This window comes from Lepidochelys olivacea (genome assembly GCF_965140295.1).
Source record: "Lepidochelys olivacea isolate rLepOli2 genome assembly, chromosome: 18".
Taxonomy (NCBI): domain Eukaryota; kingdom Metazoa; phylum Chordata; order Testudines; family Cheloniidae; genus Lepidochelys; species Lepidochelys olivacea.
Window position 1 is genome coordinate 22799349 of NC_140428.1, and position 17124 is coordinate 22816472.

The 17124-nt window shown below is 49.5% G+C and overlaps 1 protein-coding gene across 2 annotated transcripts in view; it reads right to left on the reverse strand.

Annotated features, from left to right (window-relative positions):
• ACAP3 (ArfGAP with coiled-coil, ankyrin repeat and PH domains 3) overlaps window positions 1-17124 on the reverse strand; it is a 159696-nt gene that overhangs the window by 38091 nt on the left and 104481 nt on the right. For both annotated transcript variants that reach the window (XM_084651740.1, XM_084651741.1), the window contains exons 7-9: window positions 16566-16610; window positions 15259-15354; window positions 14385-14459 (exon numbers count right to left, since the gene is read on the reverse strand). In XM_084651740.1, coding sequence (XP_084507866.1) covers window positions 14385-14459; window positions 15259-15354; window positions 16566-16610 — 216 coding nt within the window. The remainder of the gene's footprint in view (window positions 1-14384; window positions 14460-15258; window positions 15355-16565; window positions 16611-17124) is intronic.

Consider the following 17124-nt stretch of genomic DNA (forward strand, 5'->3'; position numbering starts at 1 on the left):
AAAATGAGATGTGTTTCTCCTTTCCCACTCAGGCAGAGAATAGGAAATGTATGGAGATGGCTTGAGGCTGAACAGCAAATAAGGCTGGATTCAAGTCAGTTTCATGTCCCTGCCATTCACAGATTGCATCCTAGAGGATTGACCGCTATGGGCCTGGGGAGAGATTAGATGCTCAGGTCCATTCAGAGAGATGCACAGAGGCAGCATTACCCTTTGTCTTAAGGAGAGACTTAACTCTTCTGGTTCCAGACTGAGAAGCGTGGCCTGGGCAATGCTGCAGCGTCTAAGCCCAGTGTGGATCCGTAGGGCCAGTTCTCTGCTCCTCACTCCTTTCTTAATATATACTAATCACAGCATTGTTAATTGTCCAGGATGCTGTGGCTTAAATAACTGATTCCTGTGCATGTATCCCCGCATTCCCAGCCCACATAAAGATGTTTCCTCCCCTGGCACGCTGGCCACTGAAAAGAGAGGGAGCAAAGACGGGTGTTCTGGAGGGGGGACTGCTAGAATATCAGCCATCTGGCGAAATGTCATTCCCAGACCCCTGCCCTCTGATTCTGGATTCATTATAGCTGCCGGCATCAGAAGCTCGTCCAAGAATCTGAGGAAACAGTGCTGCAACCAGTGTTCAAATAACATCAGGGTGTGGCCACTGATAGAGACAGCAAATGTGCAAAAACAGTACTGCCTCACCCAACATACCTGCTCCCTTTCTGCATGTGTCTGGCTCACATCTGCTCACTTCATGGACCCAAGGACGCTCTTAATCCTGTTAGCCCTGCAGAGCCGTCCAAAGAGCCCAGGGAGACTGAGCGCAATTCTGTGCCTGCCCTACACACATCCCCATCATCAGCCGAGCCATCAGTGAAGTCCCTGTGGCTGACCCTTTATTAGACAGAATGCCATGAACCCAGCTGGACTCTCCAACCGCAGGTGGAGTGAGAGAAAAAATCACCTTTCTGCCTTGTAAGCCGAGTAACGTTCCTGGGTCTAATCACACTCGTAAAGGCTTGATGGAACAAGACAAGGGGCTCACGCTCTCTCTCAGGCTCCTGCTGTCGTGCTGTCTCTTACACGTAACTGCACATGTTATGGATGGAAACTCGGCTTTGATTTTAATAAACTGCCTTTTGTCAGACCCTTAACATCATTGCAATGTTGGCGCAGGGCAAAGCTGGTTTTGTTTTTAGTTCAGTCTAGCTCTATCAGTCTACCTCATGGCCTTGTGGAGCGAACACTGGCCTAGGACTCTGGACAGCTGGACTCTAGTCCTGGCTCTGCCACAGGCCAGCTGGGGGACCTTGGACAAATCACTTTGCCTCTCTGTGCCTCAGTTTCCCCATATGTGAAAGGAGAATAATGATTCTGAGCTCCTTTGTAACATGCTTTGAGATCTATTGATTAAGAGCTCACTGCTATTATTAATCTAGCCATCCATGTGTTTTACACCATATTCATCACGATAGAATGGGTGCCCACTACCATTATGAAATGACAGATGCATGCTGGAATTGTGTTCTGAATGGCATCTGGCTACAGCTGTCCACGCAACAGTGAGCTAGCCACAGCGGTGATGCGTTGGAGCACACAATGTTAAAATAAACGAGCCACCCTCTGAAACAAGAAATAAGATCTGCAAAAAGTCCAGCATTTCCTCCATCATCTGTTCTCTTTTCTTTCATGCAGTTTTGATAAATCACATCGATCCTACCCCTTTGTGCCCCTTCTCCCTGCCCCATGGCTTTGAATTTACACCCAAGGCTGCCTGGGAACAGAGGGCCTTTTAGAAATGACATCACAATAGTTTCCATGGGAACACATTGAATGCCACTGAAGCAACAACAATGAGGTAACAAATTCCAAGAGAGGGATGTGAAAAAGGCCTAGGCATGGATACTTTCAAACTGGCGAATGGAAAGGAGGAAAAAACCAACACAGACACTATCTCGTACAAAGGGGCATTGAAAAAAAAAATGTCAAGGTTCTTTCGAGGGCTAGCCCTTTAAGAAGCCGCTTGTCTATCTCCATGAGACAGCCACGGTGAGTCTTGTCCAATTGCTTATGCAGAGCCAGCCATGCACGCAGGGAAGGAGACTGATCAAATTAAATAAACTTCCTGATAAAGTGAACCGCTGTAACAGGAAAAGTGGAGACACGCCCCAGTCCCTGGGACCGTTGGAAGGTCTTCTTCAAAGGACAGAGCCCTGCCCACGAGCCTCTAGAAACTCTGTGCCTTGCGTAGCTGGGGACTCTTGGGTATATCCCCTTAGCATAGGTCTAACACTGTCCTGAAGGGGGCGACACACGCGAGAGTGGAGATGTGCAGGATGGAATCTTCATTAAAGCACTGCACTCTGCTACAACTACATTCCCCACTCAGGCCACGGTATCCAATCTGATCGATTCGAATAACCAATACGCTTTCATGCTGTGTATTGCACAGCTGGCAATCCACCGCTATGGTTTCATATACATCCTGTTTGTTAGCAAATCCCTTCGCTTATGCTATTTCCGATGAATAGCAATCAGGATAATAAAAAATACATGCAGGTATATGTACAGTCTGTGTGTGCATTGCCTCAGAAGGGACAAAATGGTTTTATGCAAACTTGCTTTCTCAATTAGCAAAGCATTCAGTTATTCTCTTACATCAACTGTCACTATTTAACAATTATATAGACTGGAATGCACACACAAAACCTGTGTGTATAATATACACCATATGAAAATAAATGCTATATGAGACCAGTTTGGCTATGTACTTTGTGTGTGTGTATATATAGATATAGATAGATGATAGATATAGCTCTAGATAGCTATACACACACACACAAAGTATATATAATGTGTGTGTGGATATATGCAGATGGAATGTACACATACATATATTTTGCATATAAATGCACTCACATTTTATATATGAACAGAAGAATATAAGTATATACTCTGCTAGTGCATGTGAATATTAAACCACTTTCTATACATGATCACTTACCTGTCTCTGTGTGTAGATTGTGTACACACTGTGACCCCATATGCCCACACAGGTTCTAAGGGGGAACCCCTAAACACACATTCCCATTCATTGTGCACAAACACACATTTGAAGGCTAGATCTCGAAGAATCCAATTTACAGCCCTTTTGTTTCTCTCATTGTCTTCTGATAACTGATCGCCCTGCTCTCGGCTTGCCAGGGAGAAGATGCTCAGGGACCGTTCTCCACTTTTATGTCACACCAACAGAACACAACAAATCCGCCCTATCAAATAATAAACCAGAACTAACTTGTCTGTCACATCAGCGAGCAGGGAGACCTGGTCTTGCACGCCCCTCTAAGTTCTCTTGCACCCAAAAGGAGAGTGCCCCCTAAACTTCCTATCCCAGCAAAGCACCCCTGTATGAAAAGCTCCTTACCAGAAGGTACTCAAGCCTGCCAAAAATCTTCATGCTGCCCGTTGCGGGGAAGGAGTTCTGCTGATCTAGTCAAGTGAGCAGGGAGCTTCTGTGCGTGCCTCTCCTCTCAATGGCTCTCTAAAGCAACATCTCTGCAAGGCACCGTGGGATGGGAGGGAAGGCAAGATCTCCCCCCACACACACTCCTCCTCACCCCTCCCACTCCTTTTTGGGTGGCTGTGAGCACCGCCGTTCGCTCCTGTCAAAGCAGGGATACTGTGCGAAGGAAGCGTGCCAGGCTCTAGGGACCACCTGCCTGCCCGCTCCTCCTGCCTCCCATTCACCAACAATCAGCTTAGAGCAAAGGCTAATTATCATACAGCTGTCACCGTGGGACAGAGGGGCGTGGGGGCAGCCAACAAAGCCAGAGCAAAGTTGACAAGAGGATGCTCCGCCGAAGCGCCTTGACCTCAGCCGAGTGGATCTCCAAGGGTTTGGCATGCTTTTGCCAGGAGCTACTTCCTACTGAGACCGTCTCATACATGGGACCCCCTCCTAAGGAAAACAGAGCCCCCCCATTGGCTGACAAAGCCACACACGCTCCGTTGGGGCTGCTGCGTGTCGGAGCCATATGGCCGCCTGGTTTATTATTTAGTATTTGTTGATACTAAATCAGGCAGTCGGCGCTGCCCTGACTCTCACCACTCTTTTCCCGCACACGTGCAGAAAGCCGTGCGCTAGGCCAGGAGAAGAGTCAAGGGGCTCCAAAGAAACTTCTCATTTTCTTTGATTGGCTGGTAAATTTGGGTTCAATGGAAGGGCTCGGCAAGGCCAGGAAGTGGGAGAGAGGATGGACTAACAGTTAAAGCACATAATGAGTTAAGAGACCTGGGATCTATTCTTCACTCAGCCACAGACTCACTGTACTTCAAGCAGGTCATTCTCTGCCTCAGTTTCCCCATTGGTAACTGGAGATGGCAATAACTCTTTCCTGCTACACATGGGGGTGGCAAGGCTGCAGGGTGGTTTGAGATCCCCACCTGGAGGGCACTAGAGAAGGGTTAGCTATTACTTAATCATTATTATTATTTATTAACTCCAGCTGCGGCCAGATATGACTTGCAACCTCCCCGCAAACAGCTCAGCCAGTGCACCTTAGTCCATACCCTAGGCCTCTCCTGCGTATAGACTGCTTGTCACATCAAAGCGAGGGCCAGTGTGCCAAGCTTCCCTATTTAGTAGGGGCAGTCCCTGATTATTAACTTAAATGTTACCCCTTTTCTCCTCTGTCCTTCCAGAAAGCTGTCACAGGCCCATGTATTTCAATGGCGTTTGAAGAGCCAACCCTTTATTCTTCTCCCTTAAATGTCGCTTTCTGCACCTTTCAAATGTCAGCCAGTGTGTGTCCCCCTTCCGCGTTGTTGGGGCTAGCAGGAAACGCACAAACTCATTTCACTTGTGGCTTAAGACAAATTTGAACTCACATCTCCACAGAAGCCAGGCCACAGCAGTAACACAATGTCTCTCCGCAGTCACATTTTAAATACCGCGTAACTTTCCCCCCACACTGGCTGTGCACGCAGTAAATGCAGAGTGATCCAGCAGCTTCATGTTAAAATCTTATCCTCTCGCTTTTCCCAGCTGGCAGGAGAGTTTAGAAAGGTTTGCTCCAAACCATAACAATTCAGACCCCCTGCACCCCTGCGCCAATTTTATTAGCGTACCCTCTGTTTAAGCACTATTTGTTTTCATGTAGAGTGTGAGACAGCAAATGGAACTTGCCTGGCGTTGTGGGGCTAGCGGGCCAGGAGGACAAAGGGGGCAGTGGTTAAGATAACAAAGGCAGCTTGAAATGATCCCTGCACTGGGAATATGCACAAAAGGTGACAGATGCAGCAGGGGCTGAGGGAGGGATGAGCAAAGGACACTTGAATAACAGTATGAAGGAAAATAATCCAGCGACACTTCAAGATTTTCTACCCTGCAGAATTTCTTCTGCTTTATTTAAAAAACAAACAAGCAACCAACCAACCCTCAATCCAAATCACAGCTCCTCCTAGTTAACGGGTTCCGGCCTGCCTGCGTCCCACCCCTCGCAAACCTGACAAGGGGTAATTCAATTAGCACGGCATCATCATGGGTCACCCTCAGGGCAGGACCCACAAAGCATTATTTCAAATTGGAGTCACTCTCTCCCTGCTGTCGCCAATGCCAGTGCCATGTTGTTTGGGGAGACACTGTGATGGGGCAAAATATATTACTGCCTATCTTCTCCGAGGGAAAAGGCAGTTGTGGGTCCCTATAACTCAGCAGGAGAGTGGGGATTAAGTGGGGTGAAATCTTTATCCTACAATGACTATGGTCCAATGGCATTGCTGCAGTTTTCAGAGGCTGTTATGTATGAGATCGTATTTCCCCTTGATTCCATGCCTAACCCCCGAATGTAGTGCCCAGTAGTATATGTTAAGACACAAAGAAGTAACAACCTCTTCTAATGGTACCAGATTGCATCCAGCGATATCAGAGCTCTTTACAAACGTGGGTATCATCGTCTCCATTTCACAGACAGAGAAACTGAGGTACGGAGATGGCCAAGTGATTTGCCCAGGATATAGCAAAGTGGGAGTAAAACCCCTTTCTCTTGAAGTCCTGGTCCCACGCTCTCTTTGCTGGGCCATGCTGTTTCCTGTTCTACTCCACAGAGATCACAGAGCACATAATACAGAGAAGGGTTAATCTCACCTGACTCTGTCATCCGGACACCCTCTATTCCCCACCCTCTCACAAAGCCAATTCAGCCTGCTTATCTGCAGCCTCCCTGCTGTCTCCAGAGAGACGCTGGCTCCTTCAGCCAGGGCACACGCTCTCATGGCACTGCTGACTTTAAAAACAAAATTCCTGTGCCGGCTATAACAAGCAATGGTCTGGGGGTCATTGGATCCAGGGCTTTGGTTTGGCCCAGTATAGAGCTGCAGGGGCAGCTCCAGAATTCAGGGCTGTTCAGACCTGTATTTTGCTTTGTGTCCATCTCAACGTAGGGCCACATCCTCAGCTGCTGTAAAGCCGCGTAGCTCTGTTGGCTTCATGGGCACGAGGCTGATTTACACCCGTTGAGGATCTCGCCCCCTACTGCAGCTGGAAGTGAAATGCTTCCAACCCTGCACTCGACTATGGCTGTCTAACTTTCCCAGGGCCACTGGTCATGTACATAGGGAGCCAAGGCCATGGGTAGCTCTGCTCATAAGGATCCCAGTCTGGTATAATTGCTCCTTTGCTTTCTCTGCGTCTGATCCCGAGTCATTCCTCAGCTCTTCCCAGCCAGTCTGGTTAGTAGAGCAGCTTTGTGTGAAATGGCTGGTTTTAAATGCACTGCATTAGAGAGACCCTTCCCTGCTCTCTCCGATGAAGTCATCATGCCCGTTTAATCCCCCCCCCCCGCCCCGGGGCCAGGAGGCTCAAATGGATTTCTTTCCCTCCCCACAGGGCAATCAGGCTCAGGGAGCGTATGCACACACAGGAAACGCTTGTCAGTAGCCTTCCAATTCTGTTACGCTTTCATTTCATGAGGCATGACGTTCCCCTGAGAGAGCATTAACAAAATAAGAGCGCCATGAAAGCCCTGCTCAATTTTTCCCTGCAGAGGAACGTTGATCTGCATGAGAGCCTAGATACACGTGAACTTATCAATGAATTCTGCACCCTGCACGGCTGCTTTCTCTCTGCCTCCTGTGTTTCTTCACTTAGCTCCTGAATGGGGGGCGGGAGGGAGAGCTCAGTGGTTTGAGCATTGGCCTGCTAAACCCAGGGTTGTGAGCTCAATCCTTGCGGGGACCATTTAGGGATCTGGGGCAGAAATTGGGGATTGCTCCTGCTTTAAGCAGGGGGTTGGACTAGATGACTTCCTGAGGTCCCTTCCAACCCTGATATTCTATGATTCTATGTCTGTTTTGTCAGTGGCTCTTGCACATCGCTTCTTATTTTCACCACAGCACATGGGATGCTCTGACAGATGCTAAGTGGATTCTGGGTCCGACTCTAAACTGTACAATGCAGCTTGTCAGTGATTCTGAGGAGTGGCCCAGATGGGACAAATATCTCTGGCTTGTTTTTCTCATGTAGTGTTCTTTAAAAAGAAAAACAAAGCAGGGATGGACTAATGTTATACACCTCAGGCCTGGCATTCCAACACCCCAGCATTCAGGAGTGCTGCTGAGAATCAGTCTGGCTCTTTATAAAGAAAGCAAAATTGATGTCTGGATCCAGACTGGAATTTTGAAATCTCCTAACAGCTGGGGGAGCTCAGGATCTGGAGTTGTAGATTGGACCAATCACAATGAAAAGGCAGGCACAGCTGGATTTCATCACACAACAACATGGAATTAAAATATTTCACCCAGGCAAATCAATCTCTCTGGTGTGGATTTGTGTGGGAGTTTCACACCTTTGCAGGTCTAATTTCAGAGTCAGGTTTCAGCAGCCCCCCAAACCTGGGCTTTGCCTGGTTTCAGGTTGAAATGAGACAGAAGCCGGAGCTGCACATCTTAAATCCAGTTCCCAACTTTCCTGGGAGTTGGGGCATGTTTGGATCTGGGGTTTTGGTTCAGCCCATTATAGTGAAGGGACTCAGCTGAATACCTGGATCTGAGGGTTCTAATTTGGATGCTTCTAAATTGTATCTGTGCATGACCTGATATTTCTCCTAGTGGTTTGTGTTACCAGTTGTCCCATCTTCTGCTGGTGCTGAAGGACTCCTGGTGGGGTGTAGCTTGTGGGGTTCTTAGCTATTGGCCTGGAGAGAATGACTAGCTCTCATAGGCCATCAGCCAACAAGCTTCCTAGTGAAAGCCTACACAATTTGGAAACCACGCAGTGGATTAAATCGAGTTCTCAGACTCGCCCTCTCTCGGGATTTTGCCTTTGCTTTGCTATTCAGCCGTTCAGTTGCAGATTATCTCGCTTTGAAGCCAGTTACCTAATCTCATCAGAAAAGGGTCCTAATTCCATGGCCTCACTGTTGTCATCTCCTGTGGGAAAGGACCTAAATGGATCAGAATAGAAAAGCCTCAATAGCTCATCTGTCTACACCCAGGAGGTAGAATGAGCTGCTGTCCAATGGACTGGACGCCTCAGACTGCAGACAGCAGGACACACTCTCTGCCATGAGTGAAGCCTGAGCAACAGGAGAGGCAGCGTCCGGGACCGAGCTGACTGGCAGCCTCCGCTCAGCAGTGGACTTTCACTCTCAGCTACGTACAGCGGAGGTAGGGATCCCACGGCTGAGCTGACGCGGACCTGACTGAGATGTAGGGCTTGTACCTTCATGTCCTTCCTGGCTAACAAGCTGAGGTGTGCCCCGGCAGTGCATAATCATAACCCCTATTACATATGGCCGCACATTGGTACCAAACCAAAGAGGGCCCCATCAGACATCCTCCCCAAGTACCTTAATGCTTGGTTGAAGGGAAAGGGAGCAGGTATTGAAGAACTGCTGAGCTCCAAGAAAACAGACAGCAGATTAACTAGCTCCTGTCTCCCATGCTGTCCCATCTGGCGGTTTGCAGAACAGTTCCTGACCCGTGTCAATAAAGCTAAAGTAAACAGGGTTATGCAATGGAGCTACAGTACAGCAGCTGTGGCTAAGTGATCCGTGGAGCAGGGAGAAGGGGGAAAGACTCCGTTTATCATTCTGTCAATTCACAGTCGATTCAGCAATGGCTTCCTATCTGTTGAATTCCACGCCTGAGAGTGTTCTTCTACTCAGTGAGAATAAGATATATAGCCATGGCCCCACTTCAGCTAACAAATCCATCGCCTGCTTAGCCTCTGGTTTTCCACCCAGAAACACAGGGCAAGGTGAAATGAACAGGAGGAAGTGTCCGTGGTGCTGAGAAACAGCAACCCAAGCCCTGGTGACCAGAGCATGGCCCAGTCGACTTGCTCCTTTATCCCATGCTCCTAACATTCCATGCTCACCGAAGCCAGGGACAGAGGCGCATTGGTTGGACCCAAGGAGAGTGTGGGTATGCACCGGGCAAGTTTTGCCCACACAGCTCCACCCCGTACCTCAGACCAGACGAGCACCACCACCCACCATTCCAGTCCCAAGGCCCCTTGCACCTCATTGCTCAGTTATAAAAGCCCCTGCTATTCCAGGCCCACAGCTCTGCCAATGCATCTTATTCCTGACCCGCAGCGCTCCCTCTTCTGCGGGTCCTGGGCCCTTTCAGGGCTCTGCCAATGCACTTTTGGCCAGAATTTTGTAAAGTACTTAGGTGCCTACAGATGCAGATGGGGATAGGCACGCAGAGGGGTTTTCAAAAGCATGTAGGATTTCAGTGGCAGTTAGGCCCCTAGAACCTATTGAAAACCCCACTAGGTGTGCCTACTTGCATCTTCAGGCACATGAATGCTTTCCAAAATCTGGCCCATCCATCTTCAATTGCAGAATTTCTTACTATTCTACTTCCACTGCTTGGTCAAAACACTTCAGTCCCAATCCACGGAACCCCTGCAGTTCCAGAACTGGGCCTCTCTTGAGTCAAGACTGCCAGGCATCTGGGATATAGCATGGTAGTTTTGTTATGTGAAGGAAAATCTAATAGGGATTAGGATGAAACCACCAAACTCCCTTACAACTGTGTTTGGGAATTAGTTCTCCAGAGACGACAGGCTAGTGCACTAAAGGATCCAGCCAGGATCCATCCCATTGCCAGTGTAGATCTAAAAGCAGGGCTCACTGGAGTTCACGTGTAGTTAAGTGCAACTCCGTCCAATAAATTTAGCTCATAAAAGGGAAGAACCAATCTCTCAAAAGACACTACACAGCAAAGTGGCTATACTCACCTGCAGGAGGGTCTGGAGGGGGCACGTCAGCGATGGGTGATGAGAGAAAAAAGAAGAAAAAAAGGCACATTACTTAACATTTCCCTAGTGATCAAGTGCAAAATCAACCCCCAGCGAAGCTTCTCAGGGCGTAGTGACCATGTTTTCCAGATGCACCGGCAGGCTCAGAATTATCTATGCAATTTCTGTGCCCCTCCAAATGTTGTATTTCTGCACACAAGCAGTCGCTACATACCAGGGTCAGGGAGCCAAACAGCTCAGTGCCTGATGTGCATGGCAGATCTGACACTGTGGGCCCATGGGAATGTAGTTCTGGGTTTGCAAACTGAGAAGACAGCACTGCAGCTGCTTTCTATGAATGCCCAGTAATAGCAAAAGGGAACAGCATTTGATTTGGTCTTCCATAGCTGTACAGAATAACGAGTTAGATGCTGTCAGTGCAGCAACCGGTATATACTCGGCAACAGGCCATGTTAGAATCCGTGTTAGCAAAGGAGGGGATGTAGGGGCCACACTCCTCGGTTTTCCCTTACGATTCACAAGCAATTGCAAGAGGATCTTTAATTTCTGCCAAAGAAGACCTCAGTTTAGCATCTCATCCCTGATCATGCAGACCGATACCCTTCCCCTGCTACTGCACTGGGAGTTTGTTATCCAACTCTGGGGGTTAGATGTGAATCCACAGTTTGTGGTTCCAGAGTCAAGAACTCATCCAGCTGCAACACCCAGTGCCCCACTCTCAGCTACTGGACAGCTCCCCTGTAGCAAACAGAGGTATGCCAATGTAACCGGCTGAGGGTCTGCCCCTACGCCCATGACTCCAGTTGAGTTACTCTGGATTTGCAGTGGTGTCAGCGGAAGTGGACTGTGACACCTTTGTCACTAGGTGTCATGCCAAGGCAGGGTAGCGACATGCTGGCTTCACTAGCTGAATGCACTGATCCAGTGGAGCAGAGTTGGGCTCTGCATCTTTTTAAATGCATGGTGCATGTGAATCCTTTCCCGTCAGTCCTGCTCTGGGACGGGCATGAGAAACGCAACATGCCTCTCTGTGCAGAGTCTGGACTTTGCTTTGGCAGCAAAACACTGGAATCCATCTCCTCCTCCCCAGCGGCCGCTGTGCAGACGACTGAACTGCCCTCTCCTCTCCCAGCCTGTCAATCCACTTCCTCGCTCATGAGGACGAAATCAATATTGGGCTTTGCCTGGGTCTCAGCTGGGCATTTCCTTTCAGACATCCACAGGACGTGCAAGCTAAGCAACCTACTTAGGTCCCAGGGAGGAGATTTAAGCAGACTCCACTGACCTCCCCCCACAATTCAGCAAGAGTCTTAGTGTTAATATTGCATGGGAAACTGCAGTTTTGTTGTATGAAAAGATCCTAGGATGTTTCTTCAAGGATCCTGTAGCCCTGCTAGCTGGGGATGGGCCCAAACTCCATATCTGCCCTGTTTCTCATGCTCCCGGCACTGAGATACTTTTGACACAGGTGGCATAATTGTTTCTGAAGCCATGCCCCGTAGGACTGTGGTCTTAGCATATCTTAGAAGCTAAAGAAGGATCATCCGAGGTGGATGTCCAAGGAAAACACAGGAAGTGGTGTTGGTAATTCACTCTTCCCTTTTCATCAGTACTGAACCACTGCTTCCACGGAGATCTAAGGGGATCCACACTGCGTGACATGGGCAGTTGACTCAGCCATAGGCATTCTTTCCTTTGGCTTGTTAGTAGATGAAGGGATGTCAACTTACTCATCATCGATATCGCTTTTGTTATGTGAATTTTTTTTCTTTTCCATTGGGAAAAATGGTTCGTATAACTGGTTGTGCAAAAGACTGGTGGCCGTAAAATCAAGTTTCTACTGGAGCACCAAAATTTTCCCCAAAATATTCTCCTCTTACTGGTGAAGTTACCCACCCCGCAGCTGCCTTCTTGATGGAGGAGGAAAAAAATCTGGTTTTGGGCTCATTAGAGAGGAGGTTTCCTTTAAGTAATAACGGTCAAGGCACAGGGCATATTCCAGGGGTTAGTAACTGGCTGGTTTACAGAATGGGAGTGTTTAGAGCCAGAGGGATCAGGAGACTTGATAGCCTGGGAAGTAGACATCTCTGCATTTTTCACTCAGGAGCACCACGGGCCATGGTCATTATTGCGATTATAAACCAGGCAGGAGACAATCAAGTGGAAACACTATTAACAATCTCTTTGTTACGGGCAAACAACGAGCAGACAGGGGAAAAATTATTTGTGAATAAATCATGGTGAAAAAGAAATCAGACCTCATTTATTTGATGGATATTCTCTGACCACCTATTGAGCGGGTAAAATTTATTTATGAATAAGTGATTCGACAAGGAAGGGATAAAATTCCTCAGATAAACTCTTGGGGGCTGATTCTCAAGGCTTCTCTAACGGCCCCGAAGTTCAGATTACAGGGGTGTGAACTGCTGTGCACACCAAAGGGCTACACTGTAACTCCCCTCCACCCCCATAGATGCTGCTAGTGTGAACTAAAAGGTACCAAGTTCATGTTAACATAGCGCCAGCCCGAGTCCAGAAGTATACACAGATATATTTATGGCTATAGTGCGAGCCCACGACTGGAGACCGGGGCTCTGAGACTCGCTCTGGGTTTCTGCTTGCCATGAAGATGCACCCTCAATGCTTGACCTTGGGGAAGTCACTTCACCTCTCTGTATTTCAGTTTACCTAGCTTCAGCATTGGCTGACTAGTACTGATGTATCAGAGGGGCTTTGTCAGGCATAACTGATTTATGTTTGTGAAGCCGTTGGAGAGCCTCAGATGGAGGGTGCTAGGAAAGGGCAGAACGTGACTCTTCAAAGAAGAAAGAGGATCCTTCCTTATATCTAATAATGTCCATGCTGAAGGGACATCCATCCATCCCCATATGTACCCCTCGGTCTGCTCATCCAACCATACCCAGACATTATCTATCTATCTAACTATCTATCTATCTAATCATGTAATGAAAGGCAGTTTGGTCTCTTCACCACCTGTACCTGTCTATTGGACCTCAGTTTAAATAGCTTTGCTCTGCCCCTTTGGGGAGGGATGCGGAGATCTCTACTCAGAAAGCAGGCAGAGCCTCTTGTACCCTGGTAGCTGGGAATTCGTTCTGTGGGAGGGAAGTGAGATATGGGGAAGAGAGGTGCATTTCCCTCCTCTTCTCCCTCACAACCCATTAACCTAACTGGGGCGGGGGGGAAGGGGGATCTCCATGTGAATGAAGAAATGGCCCTTTAGCCAGCCCAGCCCCCAGGGAGCAAATGGCTCCATCCATCCCTCCGTCCGCTGGCGGAGTTAAAAGGGGGCGCTGACCATCTGGTGGAGCTGGGGCAGTCAGGCGTGCTGGAGAAAGGTGGAGGGGAAGCCGGCCAGACAGATGTGAGAGCAGACAGACAAATTTCGGGAGGGATGTGCTGCCACCATGGCAGCTGCAGACGTTGGGGCTCGCCAGACGCTTTGTCCGGCTTGTGAGGGCAGGATGGGGAGAAGGGAAAAGAGAGGGAATGGATGAGACGAGGGAGGGAGAATGGGAGAGCTGCTGGGCTGCTCTAACTGCTTGCCAAGCCAAACCTGGCTTCCCAGAGCGATATCCCAGCCTTACATGACACTGTTTTTATGTGTGGACTCATGACAATAACATGCTCCAGGAATGGTTCCCTGTGCGCAAGAACCTCAAAGTGCTTCACAGACATTAACCAATTAAGCCTCACAACCACCTAGGGAGGTAGAGAAGCATCACACGCAGGGGGAAACTGAGGTACGAGGAGGTGAAATATTTGCCCTAGGGTAGAGAGGGCCCAGAACCCAGGAGTCCTGACTCCTGATCACTTCAGCTCCAAACACTAGATGGCACTCCCATTCTGTAAACCAGAATAGAGCTAGTTGGGAAGGGACCCCCCAGCAGCTGCATCCAAACCCAGCTCTGGCACACGACGGCAGAAAGGTTCATCTGCCGCATGGTGTGTAACCCAGCTGCAGGGCCATTACACTCCCATCGCTAGCTTCTCCCGCAGCAGTCCCCTTGCTGGGAGGCTGAGGTGCCGCTAACCACTCAGCTCTCCGTGCTGACGGAAAGTGATGTCCTCTCATGCCAGCTTGCAGCCCCCTGGGACTCACCCTCTGTTGTATCAGTGCGTGCTTGTGCTCCATCTCCCTCTTCTCCACGGCCGAGTCGATCACCAGCTGGTCTAGCTGAAGACAGGGAGGAGAAAACCAGAAGGAAAATTCAGTGAGATGGTTCCCATTACCGAGCCCCCAGCCATCTCTCCCACTTCCCCTCCTCTGGGCTCACGCCAGTCTTGCAAATGGCCTACGTCCTGGGGAGGGATGCAAGTTTCCCCGGGTCCAGTGAGGCTGCGTTTGGGTGGGCGCTGTGGGCTGGTGCAGCAGTTAACTTTCCACCCCTGGGACCTCCTCCCAGAACATGGGATTTGGGGTGATGCTCTGTCACCGCCCTGGTTACAGGGAGCTCCTTAGACCAAAGCACAAAGATTATCCTGAAGCACATCGCTATGAGCTTTCGCGCTCCTGTCTGCACCACCTGGGCATGCCCACCACCCTGTGAAATCCCAAATCCTTCCCCAGCATGCACTGGGCTCAGTATAAGACCAGGGCTGGAATCTGATCAGGAATCTGGAGGGTATGTCTCCAGTCCAGGCCCTAAACTTTGGCAAGAAAGATGCAATACAAAAAAAACCAACAAAAACAAAAAACAAAAAACAAAAAAAAATAGGATGCCTTGTGCCTGGGAAGGCTGCCCAGTCCCAGATGGACCATAGGGGATTTTGCTTGGCCCAGTGAGCAGGAGATGCCCAGAAAGAGCCAACTTGTCTAATTACGGCTGAGCTCCTGAATCCCCATGCCGGCCATGTTCCTGGCAAAGACAGGTTCCGGAGCATTTCCGTCTCGATGCTCAAGCCTTTCATGGTGAAGGGATCACCACAGGGAAATGGCAAACTGAACCAAGCACCCCCTCGCCCCAATCCCTCACCTCGGTGGCTAGCTTCTTCATGTAGGGATCAAGTTCATGAAGGAGGCTGTAGCCCTGCTGGAAAAAGGTGTACTGGGCATGCATGAAGGACAGCATCTGGGGATGGGAAACAAGGCACATGGTCAGAACAGGAGCGGAGCCATGGGGATGGGAGGAGAGGGGAGATTATGCAGGGCACCCTCTCGCCCCAGTAGAATATCAGCCTCAGTGCTGGCCTAGGAAAATAGCCTGAGCAGACACAATCCTCTCTAAAAGAGCTCTCTCGGAGCCCCTCCCTCTGCCAGGGCCAAACGAATCCCCCGTGTCACTCCAATGCCTTCTGTTGGGTGACACCCGGGATAACGCTAGCCTGTGGGAGCTCTCCTCCATGCTGATGATGGCGAAGGAGCGACCCACTTCATAGAACTACATGGAACTACATCTCTTGTGACTGACCAGGCCCTGGGTTGGGACTCAGGAGATCTAGGTTCTATTCCTGGCTCTGTCACCGGCTCCCTGCGTGACCCTGGACAAGTCACTTGATCTCTCTCCGCCTCTGTAAAATGGGAATAAGAATACGGCATTGCCTCTACGGGGTGCTCTGAGGCCACACGCATCATCTGCGAGGTGCTCAGACGTTATGGGGATGGTGGCCATATATGTACCAAGGTAGAGCATATCATTTCTAGACCATGCATATCTCCTTCTCAGGCTCAGCTACATCACCTCTCTCTGCAGACATCAACACATCCTCTTTTTCCACCTTCTCGCTCTTCCTCTGTGCCCTCTCTCTCTCACCATTCCTCCTCCCTCTAATCTTACTAAGCTTGCAGGTATCCCCCACATCCCACCCCACATAGTGACAATGGCGCCTTTTCCACAGTGTCACTGTCACTCCTCTCTGACAGCCCTCGCCCTTCCAGAGCGCCGAGGGATTTTTTTTTTGTTTCTTTGTGGTGCGTTATTGTGCCAGAACCCTGCAGCCCACATCGGCCTTCCTGCTTGTGTCACACATGATCTCAGTGCCGGGGGCGCGTGCGGACGTGTATGTGCCTGGGCGAAACGGAGCGTGCAACGCTACTGTAAGAAAAGGAGGACTTGTGGCACCTGAGAGACGAACACATTTATTTGAGCATAAGCTTCCGTGATGCATTCCGATGAAGTGAGCTGTAGCCCACGAAAGCTGATGCTCAAATAAATGTGTTCGTCTCTCAGGTGCCACAAGTTCTCCTGTTCTTTTTTGTGAATACAGACTAACACGGCTGCTTGTCTGAAACAGTCTACTGAGTCACCAGGGGACAGCAGGGAAAACTGAACGGCACCCTTACCGCATCCAGTATTTCAAACTTCTTCTTGGCCTGGAGGACATTGATCTGTGAGGGAATCAAGACAAAAAACTCAGCTGCAGCAGCCCATGGGCTAGACATAACAAGCCGCACCCACTGCAACAACCCTAAGCAGGCAGCGGTACTTGGTGCCTGACTGGCCCACTCGGAGATGTAGAGATTTCTGGGTAAAAATTAAAGCCCCTGGGTCAAATTTTCAGACTTAGGCTCCTAAGGGACATAGGTGCATTTGAAGATGCTGCCCCCTTTGTGTTACTGCAGATCACCGGAATAGCTAGGCTGGCCCCAGGAGACTAATCAATACTTGGTGCCTGTGATGTCGATGCACATTTAACATCTGGTGGACGACTGCTTTGCTTCCTCCTAGCTGCTAGGTCGAGTGGCGTCAGTACAATCTGTGCTGGCTCAGGGCTACGCATTCGCCATAGCTCAGCTGGCCACGTAATCCGCACCCACGGTACCTGAGCACGGGGACCTTGTTCCTAAAATAACCCATTGTCATTGACAAAGGAAACCAGTTCCGTGACTTTAGCGCTCAGGA